This window comes from Amia ocellicauda, chromosome 4 (genome assembly GCF_036373705.1).
Source record: "Amia ocellicauda isolate fAmiCal2 chromosome 4, fAmiCal2.hap1, whole genome shotgun sequence".
Classification (NCBI taxonomy): domain Eukaryota; kingdom Metazoa; phylum Chordata; class Actinopteri; order Amiiformes; family Amiidae; genus Amia; species Amia ocellicauda.
In genome coordinates, this window is record NC_089853.1 from 26,212,681 (window position 1) to 26,231,871 (window position 19,191).

The window sequence follows — 19,191 nt, forward strand, 5'->3', positions numbered from 1 at the left end:
CTTGAGGGGTTGAGGTTTGTCAACCGTGATATAGTTAATTTCAAACGGTTTGAGTACTGTACACTGTCTCTGAATGCTATTAAATTGTGCTGCAAAGTGCCTAATAAATCTTCCATAAAGTCTCAGATGACTGACTCCTGGAGTGTAAATATGTACACAGTTATGATTCTCTTTTCCATGAGTGCCTGTGAAAATAATCAAAAAGATTTCAATTAAAAAATAATGAGGGACAAAGGTGTCACACACTGCACAAAAAAAAAGTATTTGTGGGAAGTTTGGACGTCTTGTTTACACCTGTCTCTGAATGGCAGAGGGAGCTGTGTTAGACTGATAAAGCGGACAAATGTTTGTTGCATGTATAAAAGTCAATCACAGCACATTGTTTTTATTAAAGCAAACCCTTCAGGCACTGCTTCTGTGTGCTGATGGGAAATTGTCTCTTTTTTTCATTCTTTCTATTTTTGCTCAGGCTTTCCTGTTTCTGGTACATAACTGGCTGTAAGCGAGAATGAAAATATATTTCAGTGCTTTCACAGAGAAGTCACAGTGTAGTACAGCTATTGCTTTAGGCCCTATGAAGGGAAGGCTACTAACACTCGAGACATCAGTGACTGCTCTGTTATATGTTCACAACTCCAAATGCAAATGTTAATAGAACAACTATGACACTATATGATCTATACATTCAATTTCGTTGTGGTTTTGTCATTCGGTAAGTTTTGACATGTCAGGCAAATTAAGAATATTACATAAATTAAAATAAATCTTGAGTAAACTAATAATCTGTAATGACTGTGTACTGATTGACCTTGGATCAGGCATTCTTTAAAACTAACCACCAAAAGAAAATAAATTACCATTGTCTGCTTTCTTGGTCTTAAGCTACCTTTTATCATTTTGTATTGAATAATGTCTCTGCAAAATATGTATTTAATTAAAGGAAAACCAGAAAAAAAGATAAATACAGGGTAGTATGCAGAAAGAATACAACAACTGTGACACTGTCCAGATGCATTGTTTGTGGGGGAATGCAGCCATTTAATGCCGTCTAATGAAACTTGACAAACTGTTATTATTTTATAAATTCTGCTATAAGCACATTCCATTAAACAAAACTTCACTTTCCTATAAAACAAAATATTCGGCTAAAGGAAATTCTGCTTTCATTCACTCCACTCACATCCTCCATTGATGCAGAATACTGAAGAATTCCAGATCTGTCCTTCCTTCAAATGTAGCCAAAATACTTTATAATGCTGTACACACCACAAGAGCAACAGCACCCAAAATGTCTGTTTTGCTACCAGCCACAAATGAATAAGATGCAACATTTGATCTTCCTTTTGGCTTCCAGAAATCCCATTTCTGCCGTGGCAAATGCCGAGATCAGTACATTGAATACCTGCTGTGGTTTGGCACAGCGCAAGCACAAGAATGCAATGTGCGTGGATGTTTTGCTTTTTTTTCTTTCTGGAGGTGACTGATCACTGATGATGAAGCAGACAACATAAAATAAATATGTATTGTATCATAAAGGGGTAGAGCTCTAGTCTGTTGATCTGTGCTTTGTAAAAAAGGACCACAGTCTTGGATTGTGAGAAGGCACAAAATAAATATTTTTTTGTGGATTATTTTGTATGCGTCTTAGTCATCTCTTACCCAGCCCCCTTCACTCAGTGTAAGTTGACAGGCAGGGAGCTGTCCACTTTCACTGGTGATTGCAGCCTGCCTGGAGGCTGTTGATTCAGAGCATGGAAGGAGCCCCCCCATGACAGAGTGTAATTGAGATGCAAGGGGCAGAGCAAAGAGAGGGCAGCCGTGTCGAGTGCACAGAGCATTACAAACGATACGCTCACAATCCTACAGAGTTGTATAGGGCAGGCATACCAAATGCAACGAAGACAACAACTACAAAAACATCCTGGAGCAGGTCACACGGAGAGCGCATTTGGCATGAGCAGTTGAGAAGCGTAATGTTACGGCAGGCAGCTTTCTATTATCTTGACTCCTCTGCACAAAGTGCCTATTATTCGGTTCTGTTACATGAACCGCAGAAACATACATTGCTTGCACTGAGCCAAGTGAGTTTCAGGTAAAAGAAGGGTGGGTTTAGAAACACTCTCACTTGTGATTAAACATGTTAGCCTATGTGTTCAACATAGCATTTATTATTATTACATTAAAAACTTGTTTAAAAAATGACTGTGTGATATTTTGAGGGAAATATGTCTGTGTTTAAGGCTACACATTTGTTATGGTAATACAATTATCTAAAATCTCACCTGAATTGAAATAATTGATGTTTACACTCATTTCTCACTACACCAGATTGTAGGCCCATAAATATTAATGTGTTTTTAATGGACTCCCCACACTGTGTCACATTACTGTGAGTGTCAGATGGTAATGCAAGATATGTCACCACCTCTACCTCAGTCATCTCTGAATCATACCAGTATCTGTTTCCGTACATAATATCTCAAGCCGGGGGACCCCAAATCACCGTTGGTTAACTAAGCTAAGCTTTAAGAATGAGTATGTTTTGTTTAAGATATTGCACTGCGAACAAATTGTATTTGCTGTAATACGATATGACTTGTGGAGAGTAGAAGTATAGCTCTTCTTTCAACTGTAAGCTGTTACAGGGCTTAGGTAGTTATTATCCAGTTGACGAATGGAAAGCCTACTTTTTGACTGAATTAGAGCAGCCTGCTAGAAATTAGTTCGGTCTTGCATCGACATTACCAAAACAAATGGACAAATGAGCAAAACATTAAAGGGTGTAAGCAATTGTAAATTAAGTGCCATTATATTATCCACTAACATTTTCAGGGTATATTGCATTTTTTTTTTTTTATTGGTCCAGAGAAAAAGTGTTTTAGGATTTAGCATCTAAGTCGACACAATTATACAGTAGAGACCCTATTACTAAACAGAGACCTGTGGAAGCACTCAAATGACATTCTTTAAGATCGGATATAAACCAAGCTCCTCCTGAAGGATTCTGACCTTGAATTGGTTTGCAAATCAGTGCTTACAAACCTAGTCAATTAAAATTGCAATCAGAATCAGCTGAAAGTACTGGCCATTAACTTTGACCTTACAAATTGTGCTTTGGTTTGTATGACTTACATAAAACCAATAAGAACATCCCCCACCTTCCCTCATTAATAAAAGAGTGCTGCAGAAAACCCAATGTTTATCGTTCAGACAGAATTTTACTACTTGTAACCACTTCACATAAAAATTTGAAATTTCTTGTCAGCCTAAAATGTACGTTCTGTCTTTTTGACCTAGTTTAAAATCTAGAACCGCATGCAGGTTTAAAAATAGGGCTATATAAGACAGAAATATAACAGATGTAAAATCTATATGGCCTGTTAGAATGGGGCTGTGTAATATTGTACTGACAGTCAAGAGTTTCACTTCTGAGAGGGCTGGAATATCTTGAATATGAAGCAGAATAAAGCAGAATATGGTTATTTCTCAGCTAGGGGTGAGATACAGTTCAGGTGAAAAACTAGATTGTCTGGATTTAAGAAATAGAATATTTGTAACAAACTGGACATATGTGCTGTACTATATTCTGTCTACAATACATGATTATGCAAGTCATGTCACACCCTGACTTATTCGTTGCTGCCTGTGAGGGTCAGGTATAAAGTGAATGTGGTCTCTTAACATTTCTGTAGTGAGCTGTGGGGGGTGTTGTCAGTCTTTATAAAGCATGTATTGCATTGGGTTAAACCGGTCATGACATTTCAAATCACAATATATTTGATCATCCTGATGGGATTCTTTATTTGACCTTTAACAAGAACTTGTGTTTATAATTCAGGAGGTGGTCTGGAGTTGCTACTGTACATGGAGCACAGCGTACTTGTAAATACAGCATACAAAACTGAAGCAGAATTATTTACTGTTTGATAGTATGTTCTTGCACTTGTACTCCAAGCAATATATATAAGTTCCTACAGGATTCTATAAAAACAAGTTCGGTAAAATGTCTACCACTTCAGGATTTGAATTGCCATGATATATAGTAAATATCATTTCAGTAACATTTGGCCAATACACATTCCTACCTGACATTAATTGTATGATGTTAACAAAGCGAAGACAGAATGACATTTTTTTTTTTCAACAGAACAGCGAGAATAAATGTCATAACATGAACCGAGGGTTGTGTCATTAATCATGCCAAATGCCAGCCTGTTTGTAATGCTGTGTGATATTTTTGATGGAAGAAATGCAGACATAGTGGGGGACTGATTGACTAGCCTATTTATTTTAAAATGTTATGTATCAAATTCTAAATGTAGTACAGGACTCATTAGCCTTATTTTGTTGTTTCCTTGTTTGTGTTTTGTTTATTTTGGATGTTCTTAATTCATGATAACAATTATGAGATTCAGAATAACAAAAATCCCCCCCCACCCCTCCCAATTTTCCATATCTTTGCACACCTCATTTGTTGGTGGCAACATTGCTCTAAATGAGCCACTTGCAGTAATTAATATGATTGACAGCAGTGGTTCTGGTAGGGGGAGGCTGTATCTGTTTATTTCGCTCACTCCTAGGCTTTCAGTGGAAGATAGGATTCCTGAAACACTAAGGGCTTTATCATCAAAAGGAACTAGCACGTCCGGTCTGTGTGAGAATGGTGGAGGGGAACCGCTGACCTTCGCCAGCTGAGGAGATCACAGGAGAGGGGCGGTGTGTTATGACCCTGTTAATCTGCCGAAGCATGGTTTAGCTACTACGCCGCCGCCGCCAACAATGAGAGGGCTTCTGTTCCTCCTGGGCTGAAAAGCTGTCCGATTACCAGAGCCACGTGCCCAGAAGCAGCGAGACTCGGCTTTCCCCAGCTCTCACGGCCCGCTGCTAATTTACACACAAAAGAAGCTCTTGTTGAATAGGAACCTGGTGGGGCTCTAATCTCCTTCAGCAGTTTATTTAAGGTGGCGTGTTCTCAATTAAAGGTCCCTTTAAGCTAGTCCCTCCCATCCCCCCCAGACTTCCCCATCTTTCCCCCGCTATACATTAAGTTTGATTTTCTTTCATTGACCCCATTTAGCACTGTTTATTCTTTCGGTAGCAGGTTGATACACATCTTGCCAAGATCGCAGGGTTTTAAGACTTGTAAATGCAGATCAAAGGGGAAACGTTACCTTCTGTGGATTATTTTGAGATTTTGCACCCTCTGGGGTGGCTCCATTAGAGTCAACACTTCTCTCTCTTCCATAAGACTCCCGGGAGCTACAAAGCAATTACACACAGTGCCAGTGCATATTTCATTCTCAACATTACAGTACCGTGTGACACAGCAGGCCCTGTAAGGAAATGTCTGAAAGAATTTAAGACTGTGGAGAAAATGTCTTGGATTTCAGGGGGAGAAAGCACTCTCATGCAGTGATGTTCTCTTGTCCGGCAGTTAAATCAAAGCAAAACATAACAAAAGGGCAATGTCCAGATTTCACCACACTAAACACAAAGAGAACAGTTCACTTGAATCTGTTCCATTTGAACCAAAGTAGTCTTCCTGTGTTGCTTAATCCATTTTGTTTGTTTGTTTAACTGGTTACATTCCTTTTTGACTCATTCCTTTTCACACTGCAGTGCAATAAATGTATTAAACCTAAAGTGGCTTGTTACACTCTGCAGTTAATGAACCACACAAACCTACTGTCTTCTGTACTGTAATCCAGTATCCTTTGAACTTTGATCAACACTTTTGCTGCCTTCTGTTCTGCAGCTCAGCACTAACCACTGAAATACAGATGCCAGTTGTTTTTTGTTGTGTATTTTGTGTGGACCAGGGCCACTGAAATAAGCCTTTCGTTCTCTTTTTATATTTAATATGCAGTGCAGCATAGTTAGAATTGTAATAGTAACAAGCTAAAGAAAAGTTTCTCAACCTTGTTAACAGAGAAACAATAGTCTATGTATTAATGTACGTATTTATGTATTGTGAGAAACTACTGCCAAAGAATCCAAAGCTTCACTAGTACTAGATGAGTACTGAAAGGTCGCCAACGTGTTTTTTCAGTGTCTAGAAACACTTCTTTACACAAACAAATACCTCCCAGTCCTGCGATGTTTCTCGAGTTCAATCATGCATTCTAAAGCAATTTAATTTTTCATCCTTTTCTTGTGAATGCTACTGAGGCTTTTCTTTATCTACGCTGTTTCGAAAATATCCCCTCAGGTTTTACATAACCACTTTAATTCATTCATTAGCAAGGCAAATTGAAAGTGGCTAACTCTTCCGGTCTTGGCTAGCTAAATCCTCTTCTCAGTCGCTGAATGTAATCAACTAATATCGCAGAGCATGTTCCCAGTATTTTTCTTGCATAGCCTATGGGAATTCCAAGACTTTCCATTGCCTGTGGATTAATGCCCACCTTACCTCACCTTACTTAAACAAGTGTTGTACTTAGGTGTGTAAGCCATGTGCATTATCAATATAACTTGACTACTTGTTATACAGCTCTGGAAAAAATTGAGACCACTGCAAGTTTAGAAATCAATGTTAACTGGTCTCTTAATTTTTTCCAGAGCTGTATTTTTTTATATTTCTTTTTTCTATGTAACATTCTCACCTGCCTTGGAATTAAGATGGCTTTGTAAAACATGTTGAGAATTTGCAGCACAGTGATAGCTTCTAGAATTGTGTGCCTTTCGTGTTTATTGACTCATGTCATTGAATGTTTCAAAGCTTTGATATTTCACCTGCACCTGACAGCAGTTTTCTTTACACCTGGGGACAAAATACTATTTGAATTGTTTTCAGTTAAACTTGTCTCCCTTTGAATAAAGCAATGGTCTTTAATTGAACTTTGTGTTTGCATCCTCAGAGATTCGTGGAGGAAGAGGTCCAAAGGATGGCCCCGTGAAGCAGCTGCACCTGTACGATACTCCATACGAACCAGCAGAAAACGGCAGTGACTCAGATCCTGCGCGAGGGGGGCCCCGACCTCCCAGAGAAAGCCGTCTACCTCAGGACGATGAACGGCCCCCTGAGGAATACGATCAGCCCTGGGAGTGGAAGAAGGACCGGATATCAAAGGCCTTTGCAGGTACAGAGAGGACATCATAGTTGTTCATGAGAAACAATATATATAGCATCTTACCAACCAAAACATTTTCTTTTTCCCCTCCAAGGATGGCTTTCAAATTTTTTGATTGTGTTGTATTTGTGTGTCAATCACAGCTTTGGGAATTAAAATGCCTATGTGTATGGTATGTGTGGGAACATTTGTGTTTTATTCCAAAGAGAGAGTTGGCACTTTAGATTTTTCAGAGGGTCAAATCTAGACCGTTTAATTGTATAAAAATAAACTCTACTGTCTTGCCTTTCCAAACCCTGTTGAATGCAAGTGTGAAGCTGACTTGGGTCTTTACATCAAGAAGGGGAGTTTGTGTGTCGGCCTGTGTGCGTGCATCTTTCTGTCATAGTCCAGGGAGTGGAAGAAAGCCATCATCCTATTGGAGAGATTTGCCACCATGGCCACTGCAGCCATAACAAAGCAGGGCTGGGTTTTTTGGAATTAGATTTTAAAAATCCCTTTCAGTGATTGATAAATATGGGAGATGGTATTTAAATCACTGAAAGGATTTTTGATGTTTTTTTTTTCCTTGAACAGCTCTGCTTTGTTATAGCTGCATTAGCTATGGCGGTGCTGTAACTTGCATTGGATCTGAGCCCTGGGAGAGAAAAGAGGACAACGTCTCTAAAGCAGTCACAGGTACCCGGGAGTATCTTTGAGTCCATCTGTCTGTCTATTTTTACATCTTCCTGTCTGCATTTATGATTGGTATGCTGTCAAAAAGGCATTTATAGAAGTCTTTGTCCCAGAAACTCCAGTGTTTATGTATTCAAGCTGCTTTATTTTCTGAACTGCAGGATCTTTCCATCACACTACAGTATTGTAGGGAGACTTTTTTTGGATTATATAATTACTGCACACTATCTTGGGTAACTGAGCCTGTCAGCTTGTCTGATGCGCGCTGGAAGCAATGCAGATTTTAAAAGCTTCCATACCTAGTTTGAATGCAAACCAGAACAAGAGCTAATTATCATTCAGACTGATCTGCTGGGGAAAAAGGTAGACACAACTACACTATTTTTAATTACAGCTTGACAACTGATGTCTATAATTAAAAGAACAAGTGAATCAGTAGTGGAGAAAAAACTTTTTTTTTTTTTTTTTATTGTCGTTGTAGAGCTAATTAAGTGTTTTATAGGCTATAAACTTAAGTTATTTATTATAGGTACAAATTGTGTTTCTCCGATCTTTCCAGCTACTGTGCCTGAGTTAATTGTTTTAGGTTATTCTTAATGGAAATGATGCTCTACTGTGGCACACTTCAGACTAGAATGACATTGTATGACATTTTAAACCTTTAATTTGTGTTTATTTTTAAGTTTTTACCACACTTTAAAAAAGTATGTGTGTGTGTGTGTGTGTGTGTGTGTGTATGTGTGTGTATGTATGTATGTATATATGTATGTGTATATATATATATATATATATATATATATATATATATATATATATATATATATATATATATATATATATATATATATGTGAGATGTATATCATTATTTTTAAACTGGCAATCCCATTTGATTCAGATTTTATCACATTTTAATATTTGTTGTTACCACACAGTATGTGTGTGTGATATAATCAGCCACAAATATTGTGTTAACACTTGTATGCACTTTGTGTGAGAAGTTGTCTTTTTTTTTTCATATTATTTCCATCTTTCAGAGCTGCTACTATCAAATATTGGACAGTGGCCAACAATTCATAAATAAAAAAGCAAGTTTGGGTGTGGATCATAGTATGATATTGTGGCATGTAAAGCGTGGCAAAAAACTGTCTTGAATACATCCAGTCTTCTGTGAAAAGGAAAACCACTAGTGCGATACTGAAATTGTTAGAAAAAGTAGGACAGTTTGCACAAATGAGGATTAAATATGGCTTCTGTACACTGCTTGGAATGCAATGTCAAGCTACAACATCCTCCATCTGCTTTATGTTGTGTAACCGAACTCTCTGGAGCCAGTTTAAAAATCTAATGTCCCCCTCTTAATCTCAATTAGGTTTCCATTACCTTTTCCACAGTCATTTTCTTTTATGTATTCTGATTTGTCTATGCATTTGACTCTGCTATAGTGTATCCTAGTATATAAATGATAGTGATCTAGATGTTTGCTTTTGCTGTTTCTGCTTTTTTATTTTTAAAACTGTAGAAAAAGAAGCAAATTTTCCACTTTTAATTTGATGATTAATGATTATATTTGGTTCCCAAATGGTTTTACAGTTGAAGAAATTTAATACGGTAACCGAAACAACGCTTCAAAACAAAATAAAAAATAACACTGAAATAAGTAATTGTACTATTTATTTATCCAGAGCGATGCTTTAATCTTTCTGTGGCTGGAATTTATTGTGCAGTTATTTCAGTTATTTTTGTCACCCCCCCCACCTGTCTTTTACCATGTACTTCATCTGCATCAGTTACTACAGTTAGCCTTTGAAAATCGAATATATTTGCTTAATTCTGATGAAAGAACCCTGCTGCCTTAACTGTCTTATTATAAGTAAGTAGATGCCAACTCATAATTAAATCAGGTTTGTTATAGAAGTACGAGTCAAGTTTTATTAAAATCCTGGATCATGACCTTAAACATCTTACTGATACGCTAGCACATTGCTCAAAACATTAAAATGTGTCTGGCCCCTATTGAATGTAACCTAGTGCTTGTAAATACTCTAAACTGGAATGTATACATTCTTATCAGCTGTTGCTACATATCAGACCCTAAATAAGCATTTATAAGCTCTGCAGATTTTAATTGCAGATTTGCGTGCCGCATAATGTGTACAGGATCCCTAGATGTAGTTCTAACCTACTCCTGGGATTGTATCCAAAAACACCTCGATGCATGAAGAATAGGGTAAGTGAATGGTAGGGCGAGTTAGATAATGGCACACAAGCTAACTGCTGGTCTGAAGATACTGCTCTTCTTCTTGTCTCCGCTTATATTCTTTTGTACTTTTGTCTGTAATGGAAATGCAAATGTGCCATTTTCTGCAGCCTATTGTCTACAGTGTGCAGTCACACAGTTTCCATTTCAGTACAGAGGACCTGTCTTTCCCAGGTGCCGAGGGGCTGAGGATTATGACAGAAGTGGGGTGACAGAGACAGAGAGTGAGCCTGCATGGCAGTGACTAGAAGGGCTTCGTCAGATGTTAAGCTGGGGTTATCACAGCCAGCGGTCTGGCCTGTCATCCGACGGTGTCATGTAGCCGCCTCTCCCGCTAGGCTCGGTCAAAGCAGCTTATCACTGCTTTTCCACTGAGCCTGCGAGCTGGGTGGGTGCGCTGCAACACGTAGAGTTTTTTTTTATAGTCTTCTTTTGTATCACCATAATAATGACCTCTCTTTTATCTGGCACCTTTGTAGTTTGAGCTGAACTGGAGCTTACAACAATATTAACTTTCCAAATTAGGAAACCTTTTAGTGTTCTGCATATTCAAGGCTTCCTTTTAAGTGTAAATGTTGCATCAAACATCTGATACAAAGTCCACAAAATAATGGATTGCTTCAGAAGTCAATAAGAAAATGACCTTAATGCTGAAGGCTACATGCAGGTGAGGACAACTGGATTGCCTCCAGTCAGTCTTTGTTTCCAATAAATTGATTTTATTCATACAGAGTGCCAAATTATAAACCATAATGCCTGAATCTGAACTACCCATTAAGACCACCCTCTGGTAACATATAAGAAGAATCTTTACCAAGAGAGAATTAGTCATTTTGCCATTTTTATCTTTTGACACAGCCACTGTGTAATTTAGCTGTGCTATTAGGCAGTCTTGGTATTGCATTCAGGAAAGTACTGTGCCATCAGTGGAGTTAATGATTCATGTACCCGTTTGACCCTCTGCTTTCCCTTGCTGATCCATCAATGATTGATGAGACAAGTCAGGAGGATGTAGCGCACACGCCCCCACAAACAAACCCATTGGATCAGCCCTCTTTCTGTAAAGGAACAGGAGTTTTTTTTTTTTTTTTTTTTATGTGTTACACATCGACAGACAGCAAAACAAATAGGCATGCCTCAGCATGGAAATACTGTTACTTAACCTTTAGCCAAGTGTTATTTACAAGGTTTTAATTTTATAATTATTTTTAATCTGTTACATTCAATTTGATTTAAAATACATATTTAAGTGAAATGTTCTAGCAAAGCTCCAATTGAGATTCCATGTTTTCATTTTCAGACTAAACCATAAACCTGCCATTTCTGCTGTTCCTCTGACAGATGAGCTGATTGTAACTAAAGTAAATTTTGTGTTGTCAATAAAAGGCAGGGAAGCAGCTAATGAAAGCACTGACAAACTCCCACCAAATCCGCTTCTTGCGTGTGAAATGAGTCATCTATTCCTCCTCTGCCTTTAAGAGAACATGAAACAGAGGTTTATATATTCCAAGGCAGGTGGATCCAAGTCCAAAAGAATGTTCCTTGGATGTTGTCTTAGGCATTCCTTTCCCCTCTTTTTTCCTGTAGTATCACCTGTCCGCTATGGGAAATTCCAAGTAATGGAGCACCATTCGTTAAATTAAATTTGGCTTTCATCATTCTTTGAATCCTGAAATCTCCCTCCATTGTCATTCCATACCATTTTGAATTCCCCTGTGTCGATAACCTCCCTGACAATCCTCTTTCATGTGTATAAATGTGTCCACTGCATTAAGGCCTTGCATGTCGCAGCTTATCTCTTCTCGGACACATTGCCTACCAAAAGCCTCGCCTCCCAGCTCTCGCTTTAGATAGTCTGACAGCACTTCCATTTTCCCAAGTGCCCCTGTGAGATCTGTCTACCCATCAATCTAGCTATCCTTTCTCTCTGCTGTCACCTATTCCTCCTTAAACAAAAGTTATTTAATATGATTTTAATTATCCAAGGGAAGTTTATAAGGTACAGTTGTGTAACCTAGTATTCAAAACACGTTGTTGTGAAATCAGAGGAATGAACTGGATGAGGTATTAAATACAACCAAATAATTTATTGTCTGGTAAAAGTAAGTATGTGTAGTTAATAAATATTAATAATGTAATGGCGCTTGATTATCAAATTAGCAGATCAGAACATCTTGGAAGTGTACAGGGAAACAAGATGTGCTGTAGAGGAACATTTTATTTAATTAATGATTTATGTATGTTTTAGAAATGCACTTTCTCAATTTCAAGACTCTTTGCTTTCAATTCGAATGTCACCATCCGAACGATGTAATAAAGACATTCGCTTGATAGGGCTTCAATTAATCAAAGGCTAAGCATTTTTCCTTCAGCTGGCAGAAAAACCCATTAGAGGACATGTTTTGTGAAGTGCTGCCAAAACAGAGGAGTGAGTCACGTGCCCCACTGCTTCACATAGAAAACAACAGCCGCGCAGATGTGCTTTCATCGGGCTCGTCTTTGTTAATTTTCAAATGCACTTTCCAGGATCAGCCCCTTGAGAACCAGCTATCTCATTTTTAACAGGGTCCCAAATCACAGCCAAATACTTGTGGCACAGGCATGATAAAGACAAATCATACAATGGGAGATGCTTACCCTTTTGCTAAAACAGACATTTGTATTTTTTTTACATAATAGGCAACAATGTTAGCCTTGATAATAAGGTGGGGTGAGGGTCTGCAAAGAAATAAAATGGCTGATGTTCTTTGTTTTTACCTTTTATGTAAACCAGCTTAAAAAAATCAGACAGAACATATCCTGAATTTCAACGCATCATTTAGCTGCCCTTCTTCATCTTTAATATTTCTTAACCTTCCCAGACTTCTCAGTATTTTTTTCAATTTCAGCTGATACTTTTATTGTATTTCCAATTTAATGTATTTGTTTAATGAAAATAATTGATTATCGTAGATGAAACCATGTTATAAGATTTGAATGCACAAACTTGCATTGTTTGTATGTGCAAATATTATATTATTCATTATTATTAATATTGAATAGGTAGATTATTTTTACTTGCCATCCATACCAAGTTTGGCAGGACACTGGGACTTGACAAGAATATACATTTTTAAAAGATTATAACAAAATCTCCACATCACTATGTATTACAGCTTATATGACTACATTGGACTAAATTATGTAATGAAATTGTCATTTATGGTTGAATTATTATTTTTAATGTTACACTTCTGTCCCCCTGTAGCCGGGCATGACCCACTTTCAGCAAGAGAACACACCCAGGGCAATGCCAGGCTGGCCAGACATGCGTTACGGTGTCATTATGCCAGTGTCTGTCTTGTAAAACAAATACCACAGAAGGCTGTACACAGATTTATACTTCATAATATAATATGAATCCATTGTAACAGACCCTTCCTTCAAAACTAATTTACCATTAACTAAAGTGAATAGAAGCTCCGATGTCATCACTCACAAAACTGAGTAAAATCTTAGTCTCTCTACCTCCTTGTAATATAAAAAAAAACTAAAAACATTGAATGTTAAACAAAAAGAGCTATGCTCAGCTCACTAACCAGAAAGAATTTGTGTAGCGAAAATGTTAGTATTATTTTGTGCAGATTACTGTCCTTATAGTTCTGTACACACCAGTAGATTTCTAGACGAGGAAAGGGAATGAGAGCCACACATAGCTTTATCTGACATGTCTGAACACTCTGCTCTGACACTTTATCACTGCTGTCCTCCTCCTGTAGTGCTCTCTAAGATTTCCAATATACAGAATGTGGTGGGATGGAGTGAGAGAAAAAGGAGGCATCAATCTTATAATTATTTTTTATGAAATGGTTTTCATTTCTTGCTTCTTCTTTTTTCCTGAAGTTGCCATCACTCAGATGAATGGCACAAAAACAGGCTCTTCTCTAAAGGATTTGAAGATAATGACTGAGATTTACCTGCAGTGTTTAAAGCTGTATTTGACCCATAATGATTGAAAGCAAACTGTTTCACTAAGACATTGTTCTATAAAATAATTACACTGTAATCCATGTTGGGGAATGTGAAATAAAATATTAACAGTAAATTGCTTGCTGCAGGCAACTTGTCTCAGAATCAAAGCACTATTGGTTGAGTTGAGTAGTTCACTAAGGCTCTGCAGTTCAGCACATTGCTTGCCACAGCATCAGGTGAAATAAATAACAGCTTTTTGGTTTCCTAACACACTTTAATCCTCTTTAACTTCTTTATGTGTTCATCTTAGATTTTTAATGATATTTGAAGAGTTGATTACTGTAGAATCTGTTTATCTTGAAAAAGATAACTTTAGCATATATTTGTTTTTCTTCCTCCAAAGAAATATATTTAATGTGAAGGTTTTATTTACTGTTACCTCAACAACCAACGTCACTCCCAGCTATAAACCACTATAGCCAGCTACATGATAATTACTCATGAGTCATGTCTTTTATACTGAAAACAGCCATACAACTTTTTGGTTGTGGGGAAATGAATGTAGGTTTTCGAATGACAGTGGTGACATTTCTGCTCTGTTCTTGTTTTCAGCTGTCACGAGTCCTTCCTTTACCCATGTCCTTCTGTGCTCAATAGGGCCCAAAATCTATTCACTATAGTCAGAGTAGTAGGCTGGGCTCCAGTCTTTAGTAGATCTAATGAAGGTGAAGCATAGATGTGTTGTGTGACATAGATGGTACCCATGTTCAGACTTGCTTATGTATGGACTGCACTCTACTTATTTTCATTACATTCTCTTTTCTTTGTGTCTCCATCAATTTGTAGCCACTTATAGCTTTCAACCGGGTATATGCGTTTTCTTCCAAGAATACTTAATTAAGGGGTTGTTTCTTAGAACAGACAAAGGTGTCTTTACTTAAGCCAGCAGCTTTATTTGTCATTTCTGAAATGCACTTAAAGCACACTGTCTGTGTTTAAAGGTAGCAGAGGAAATGCATCAGGACTTATTTGTGCAGCATAATGGTTTACAACTCTCTTACTGAATGAAAGCAGCTTATTATTTTTCATTTGAAAAATTTGATTTCTGTATGAATTAGCCTTAAAATAAGCATACTTTGTGGCCCAATTTCAACAACAATGAAAAGCATGATGGTAAATTCTATTTGAATCTACATGAGACATTTGGAGACATCTGGAGAATATACTATCCAGTCAATGATATCTCTAAATTCAGATTTTCTTTCTAAACTTATATGAAGTATAAGGAAGGAAATCACAAAGCAATATTAATATCTTACCCTCTGAAAGTATTTGTAGTTTTTTCACCAAGCTGGAGGAAAGCAGGAGCTTTTATTGTCATCTTTCACTAAACAAGAGTTATGTCTTTTCCATACTAATGAGTCTTCTTTTACAGCTATCTCTAAACAATGTTTACTTGTGTATCTGTTACAAGATTAGGATGAAATCCCCCCCCCCAAAAGAATGTGAAGTAACAAATGCTCCTCAGCGCTCTTGTTTATGTCTTTCCACTGCCTATATTAAATTGTACTCCTTGAACATCATTCAAAATATAACTTTTTTTTCTCCTGAATATGCTTCAATGTCTGGCATTGAGCTGTGTATGTACTTTTAAATGTAAGTCTGCGAGCTCAACAAAAGATGAATGCTGCTGATATTCAGCCCTTAAGAAAGAAATACATTAAATAATAAAGTGTAAAGGCCAGTTTGATTTAAACCAAAATTATGCTGATTGGCAAACATTAAGTTGTACTGCAGGGTCAGACAAAAAGAGAAGCTGCAGGGCTTGATATTCACACCATGGAATTGCATAGCTTCAGCCTACAATGGAGTATGCTAGTTTGAATTGATACACATTTTGCTTATTAGTGTAATATGTACCAGATTAGCTATTCAGATCTTTCAATTAATTGTAAGTTTTCCTTGCGTAGCATTAGGACTTTATTTGGATTTCATAAATCCCTCTAAATACGCGAAGACTCTGGATTCTGATGAATGGGTCAAGTCTTAACGACAAATCCCATGGGCTGATACCTTGCCAAGCTGTGGCCTCACAGGAGCAGAGACCAGGGAACTCGAAGTCCCCCTCACAATAGTTTGGGCATGATTTCCTTCTCTGCTGTCCTCTCAGTGTCTAACTGTGTCTCCTCTGCACACTCACCGTGCCTGCTTAAGTTTCCTTTTTTCTCACTGCACTTTCTCTTTCCTTCTGTCTCCTTCTCCCTTCCTGTGCCTGGTTCTCTCCTGTGCCGCGGACTTGCACTGCTTGCAGTTGAGATTAAAGTGATCAAGGACTTGCCCTGGCCGCCTCCCGTAGGGCAGCTAAATAGCAGCCCCCCTACCGAGGGGGGAGAAGCCCCCTCACAGCCGGCCCAGCCGTCTCCTGGCCAGACTGCCTCTGACGATCACCACGGTGGGTGTGCCTCAGCACGTTCCCTGCTCCATTTATGCTTTTCTTTCCCTTCATGCTCATTGTAAATCCCATCACAGTCACGAGTTTAAAGTGCATTTTTCCTAATCATTTGACTTCATCTGCTATTCTTCAAATACGTTTTTAAGCTAGCACAACAATGTTGGTAATTGTAAGTCAATATAATTTCTGTATAGCATGGGTGATTGCAATTGTAAAGAACTAGAACCACACAGCACACATGCCCTACACATCTGACTTAAAATTATTGTTACCATGTGTTGAGGTTTACTCCAGGTACTGCAAGATATAAAGTAGTTTGCCTAAGATAAAGGCATGAAACTTTATTCTAAGGCACTGATTAACCTGAACATATTGCACTAACAAGGTTACTGTTTCAGGTAGACCTTCATGAGGACGTTGTGACAAAGAAAAGTTTATATATATATATATATATATTACACACACAGTGAGGGGAAAAAAGTATTTGATCCCCTGCTGATTTTGTACGTTTGCCCACTGACAAAGAAATGATCAGTCTATAATTTTAATGGTAGGTGTATTTTAACAGTAAGAGACAGAATAACAACAAAAACATAGAGAAAAACCCATTTCAAAAAAGTTATAAATTATTTTGCATGTTATGTATATACGACTTAGTACTTGGTGGCAAATCCCTTGTTGGCAATCACAGAGGTCAGACGTTTCTTGTAGTTGGCCACCAGGTTTGGACACATCTCAGGAGGGATTTTGTCCCACTCCTCTTTGCAGATCCTCTCCAAGTCATTAAGGTTTCGAGGCTGACGTTTGGCAACTCGAACCTTCAGCTCCCTCCACAATTCTATGGGATTAAAGTCTGGAGACTGGCTGGGCCACTCCGGGACCTTAATGTGCTTCTTCTTGAGCCACTCCTTTGTTGCCTTGGCTGTGTGTTTTGGGTCATTGTCATGCTGGAATACCCATCCACAACCCATTTTCAATGCCCTGGCTGAGGGAAGGAGGTTCTCACCCAAGATTTGACGGTACATGGCCCCGTCCATCGTCCCTTTGATGCGGTGCAGTTGTCCTGTCCCCTTAGCAGAAAAACACCCCCAAAACATAATGTTTCCACCTCCATGTTTGACGGTGGGGATGGTGTTCTTGGGGTCATAGGCAGCATTCCTCATTCCTCCAACACGGCGAGTTGAGTTGATGCCAAAGAGCTCGATTTTGGTCTCATCTGACCACAACACTTTCACCCAGTTCTCCTCTGAATCATTCAGATGTTCACTGGCAATCTTCAGATGGGCCTGTACATGTGCTTTCTTGAGCAGGGGGACCTTGCGGGCGCTGCAGGATTTCAGTCCTTCACGGCGTAGTGTGTTACCAATTGTTTTCTTGGTGACTATGTTCCCAGCTGTCTTGAGATCATTAACAAGATCCTCAGCTCGTTACCTGTATAAAAGACACCTGGGAGCCAGAAATCTTGCTGATTGATAGGGGATCAAATACTTATTTCCCTCATTAACATGCAAATCAATTTATAACTTTTTTGAAATGCATTTTTCTGGATTTTTTTGTTGTTATTCTGTCTCACACCTACCATTAAAATTATAGACTGATCATTTCTTTGTCAGTGGGCAAACGTACAAAATCAGCAGGGGATCAAATACTATATATATATATATATATATATATATATATATATATATATATATATATATATATATATATATAAAATCCTTATAATAATTGGTGTACGTGACCTTATTTATTTTTGGATTTCCATATTTTTAACTCTGTGGATGAATGAAAACCGTAACAAACTGTTTAGAGATCTCAGAAGTCTGTTTTAATATGTAGGTGTTCTTAACAGGTCCTAGATTTGCAGCCATTAATTGTGAGGACACTGGTCCGAACCTTTTGGAATACACAATCTGTATTGTGACAGTATTCATACCATATTAGAAGTTAATGACTTTTGATGGGGCTTTGATTTGGGGCACATGGATTCATTTTCTGCCCTTCAAGGAACTTTTTTGGACAGCAATTTCAGTGTTTGGACTTCCACAGATTGTTAGGTTTGTCAGATTTACAGCAAAACAAGCTGTTTTTGAGAGAGAGTTCATAGGTGTGCACTTTCGTGCCGAGTGGTTTTCAGAACAATGTCCACGTAATTTACGGTTTGTCCTGTGGCCTTAAACGTCTGGAATCAGTGACCGTGTTCCATCCGCACAAACGCGTGCCAAAAACTAGGGTGAGTGTTCCGTGTGAGATTGCTTTTCTCTCATTCGGAGACTATGTGCTACAGTTGACAAATCCTGAAACTGCTTTCCCAAGAAGGAATGACAAACCAAGTGTAACTAAATGCAGTGTGCGATGGCTGAAACGCTCTGTCTTTTCACAAAATCGGCGCAACCTATAGATTAATAAAGTGTCTGGGAAAGGTAAGGGGACACTAAAGCTGTGGGTCCTTTCACGCTATAGCTGTAGCAAAGCCAGGAGGAATGATTAATTTGGCGTCTGGTTCTCCCTTAATCTTCCCAACGTTCCCCCTCTTGCCTGTTCCATAAGGTATATCCATTTCCAGTTCTCTATGATTATTTGAAAGCTTTACACTGGGATGAGAGAGTGACTTCATGGGCTTTTAAAGAAGCATGAGGTTTTGATTTGCATTTTTTGTGTGTGTGTGTGTGTGTGTGTGTGTAATATGATCCCCTTTCTTTAAGTTTTTCCAGACCTGTGGAGTACAGGATTACAGTTGGTGAGACTCGGAGCTGAAAGCTCAGCATGCTCAATTACACATGCT

At 38.2% G+C, this 19,191-nt stretch overlaps 1 protein-coding gene across 3 annotated transcripts in view; it reads left to right on the plus strand.

Annotated features, from left to right (window-relative positions):
- The window catches only part of shf (Src homology 2 domain containing F), a 110,651-nt gene that overhangs the window by 66,163 nt on the left and 25,297 nt on the right, over nucleotides 1-19,191 (plus strand). The window contains exons 3-4 of one of the 3 annotated variants that reach the window (XM_066701655.1): nucleotides 6,858-7,079; nucleotides 16,266-16,406. In XM_066701655.1, coding sequence (XP_066557752.1) covers nucleotides 6,858-7,079; nucleotides 16,266-16,406 — 363 coding nt within the window. Of the gene's footprint in view, nucleotides 1-6,857; nucleotides 7,080-7,646; nucleotides 7,749-16,265; nucleotides 16,407-19,191 lie in introns of all 3 variants that reach the window. The other 2 variants (XM_066701656.1, XM_066701657.1) reach the window with 2 other exon arrangements.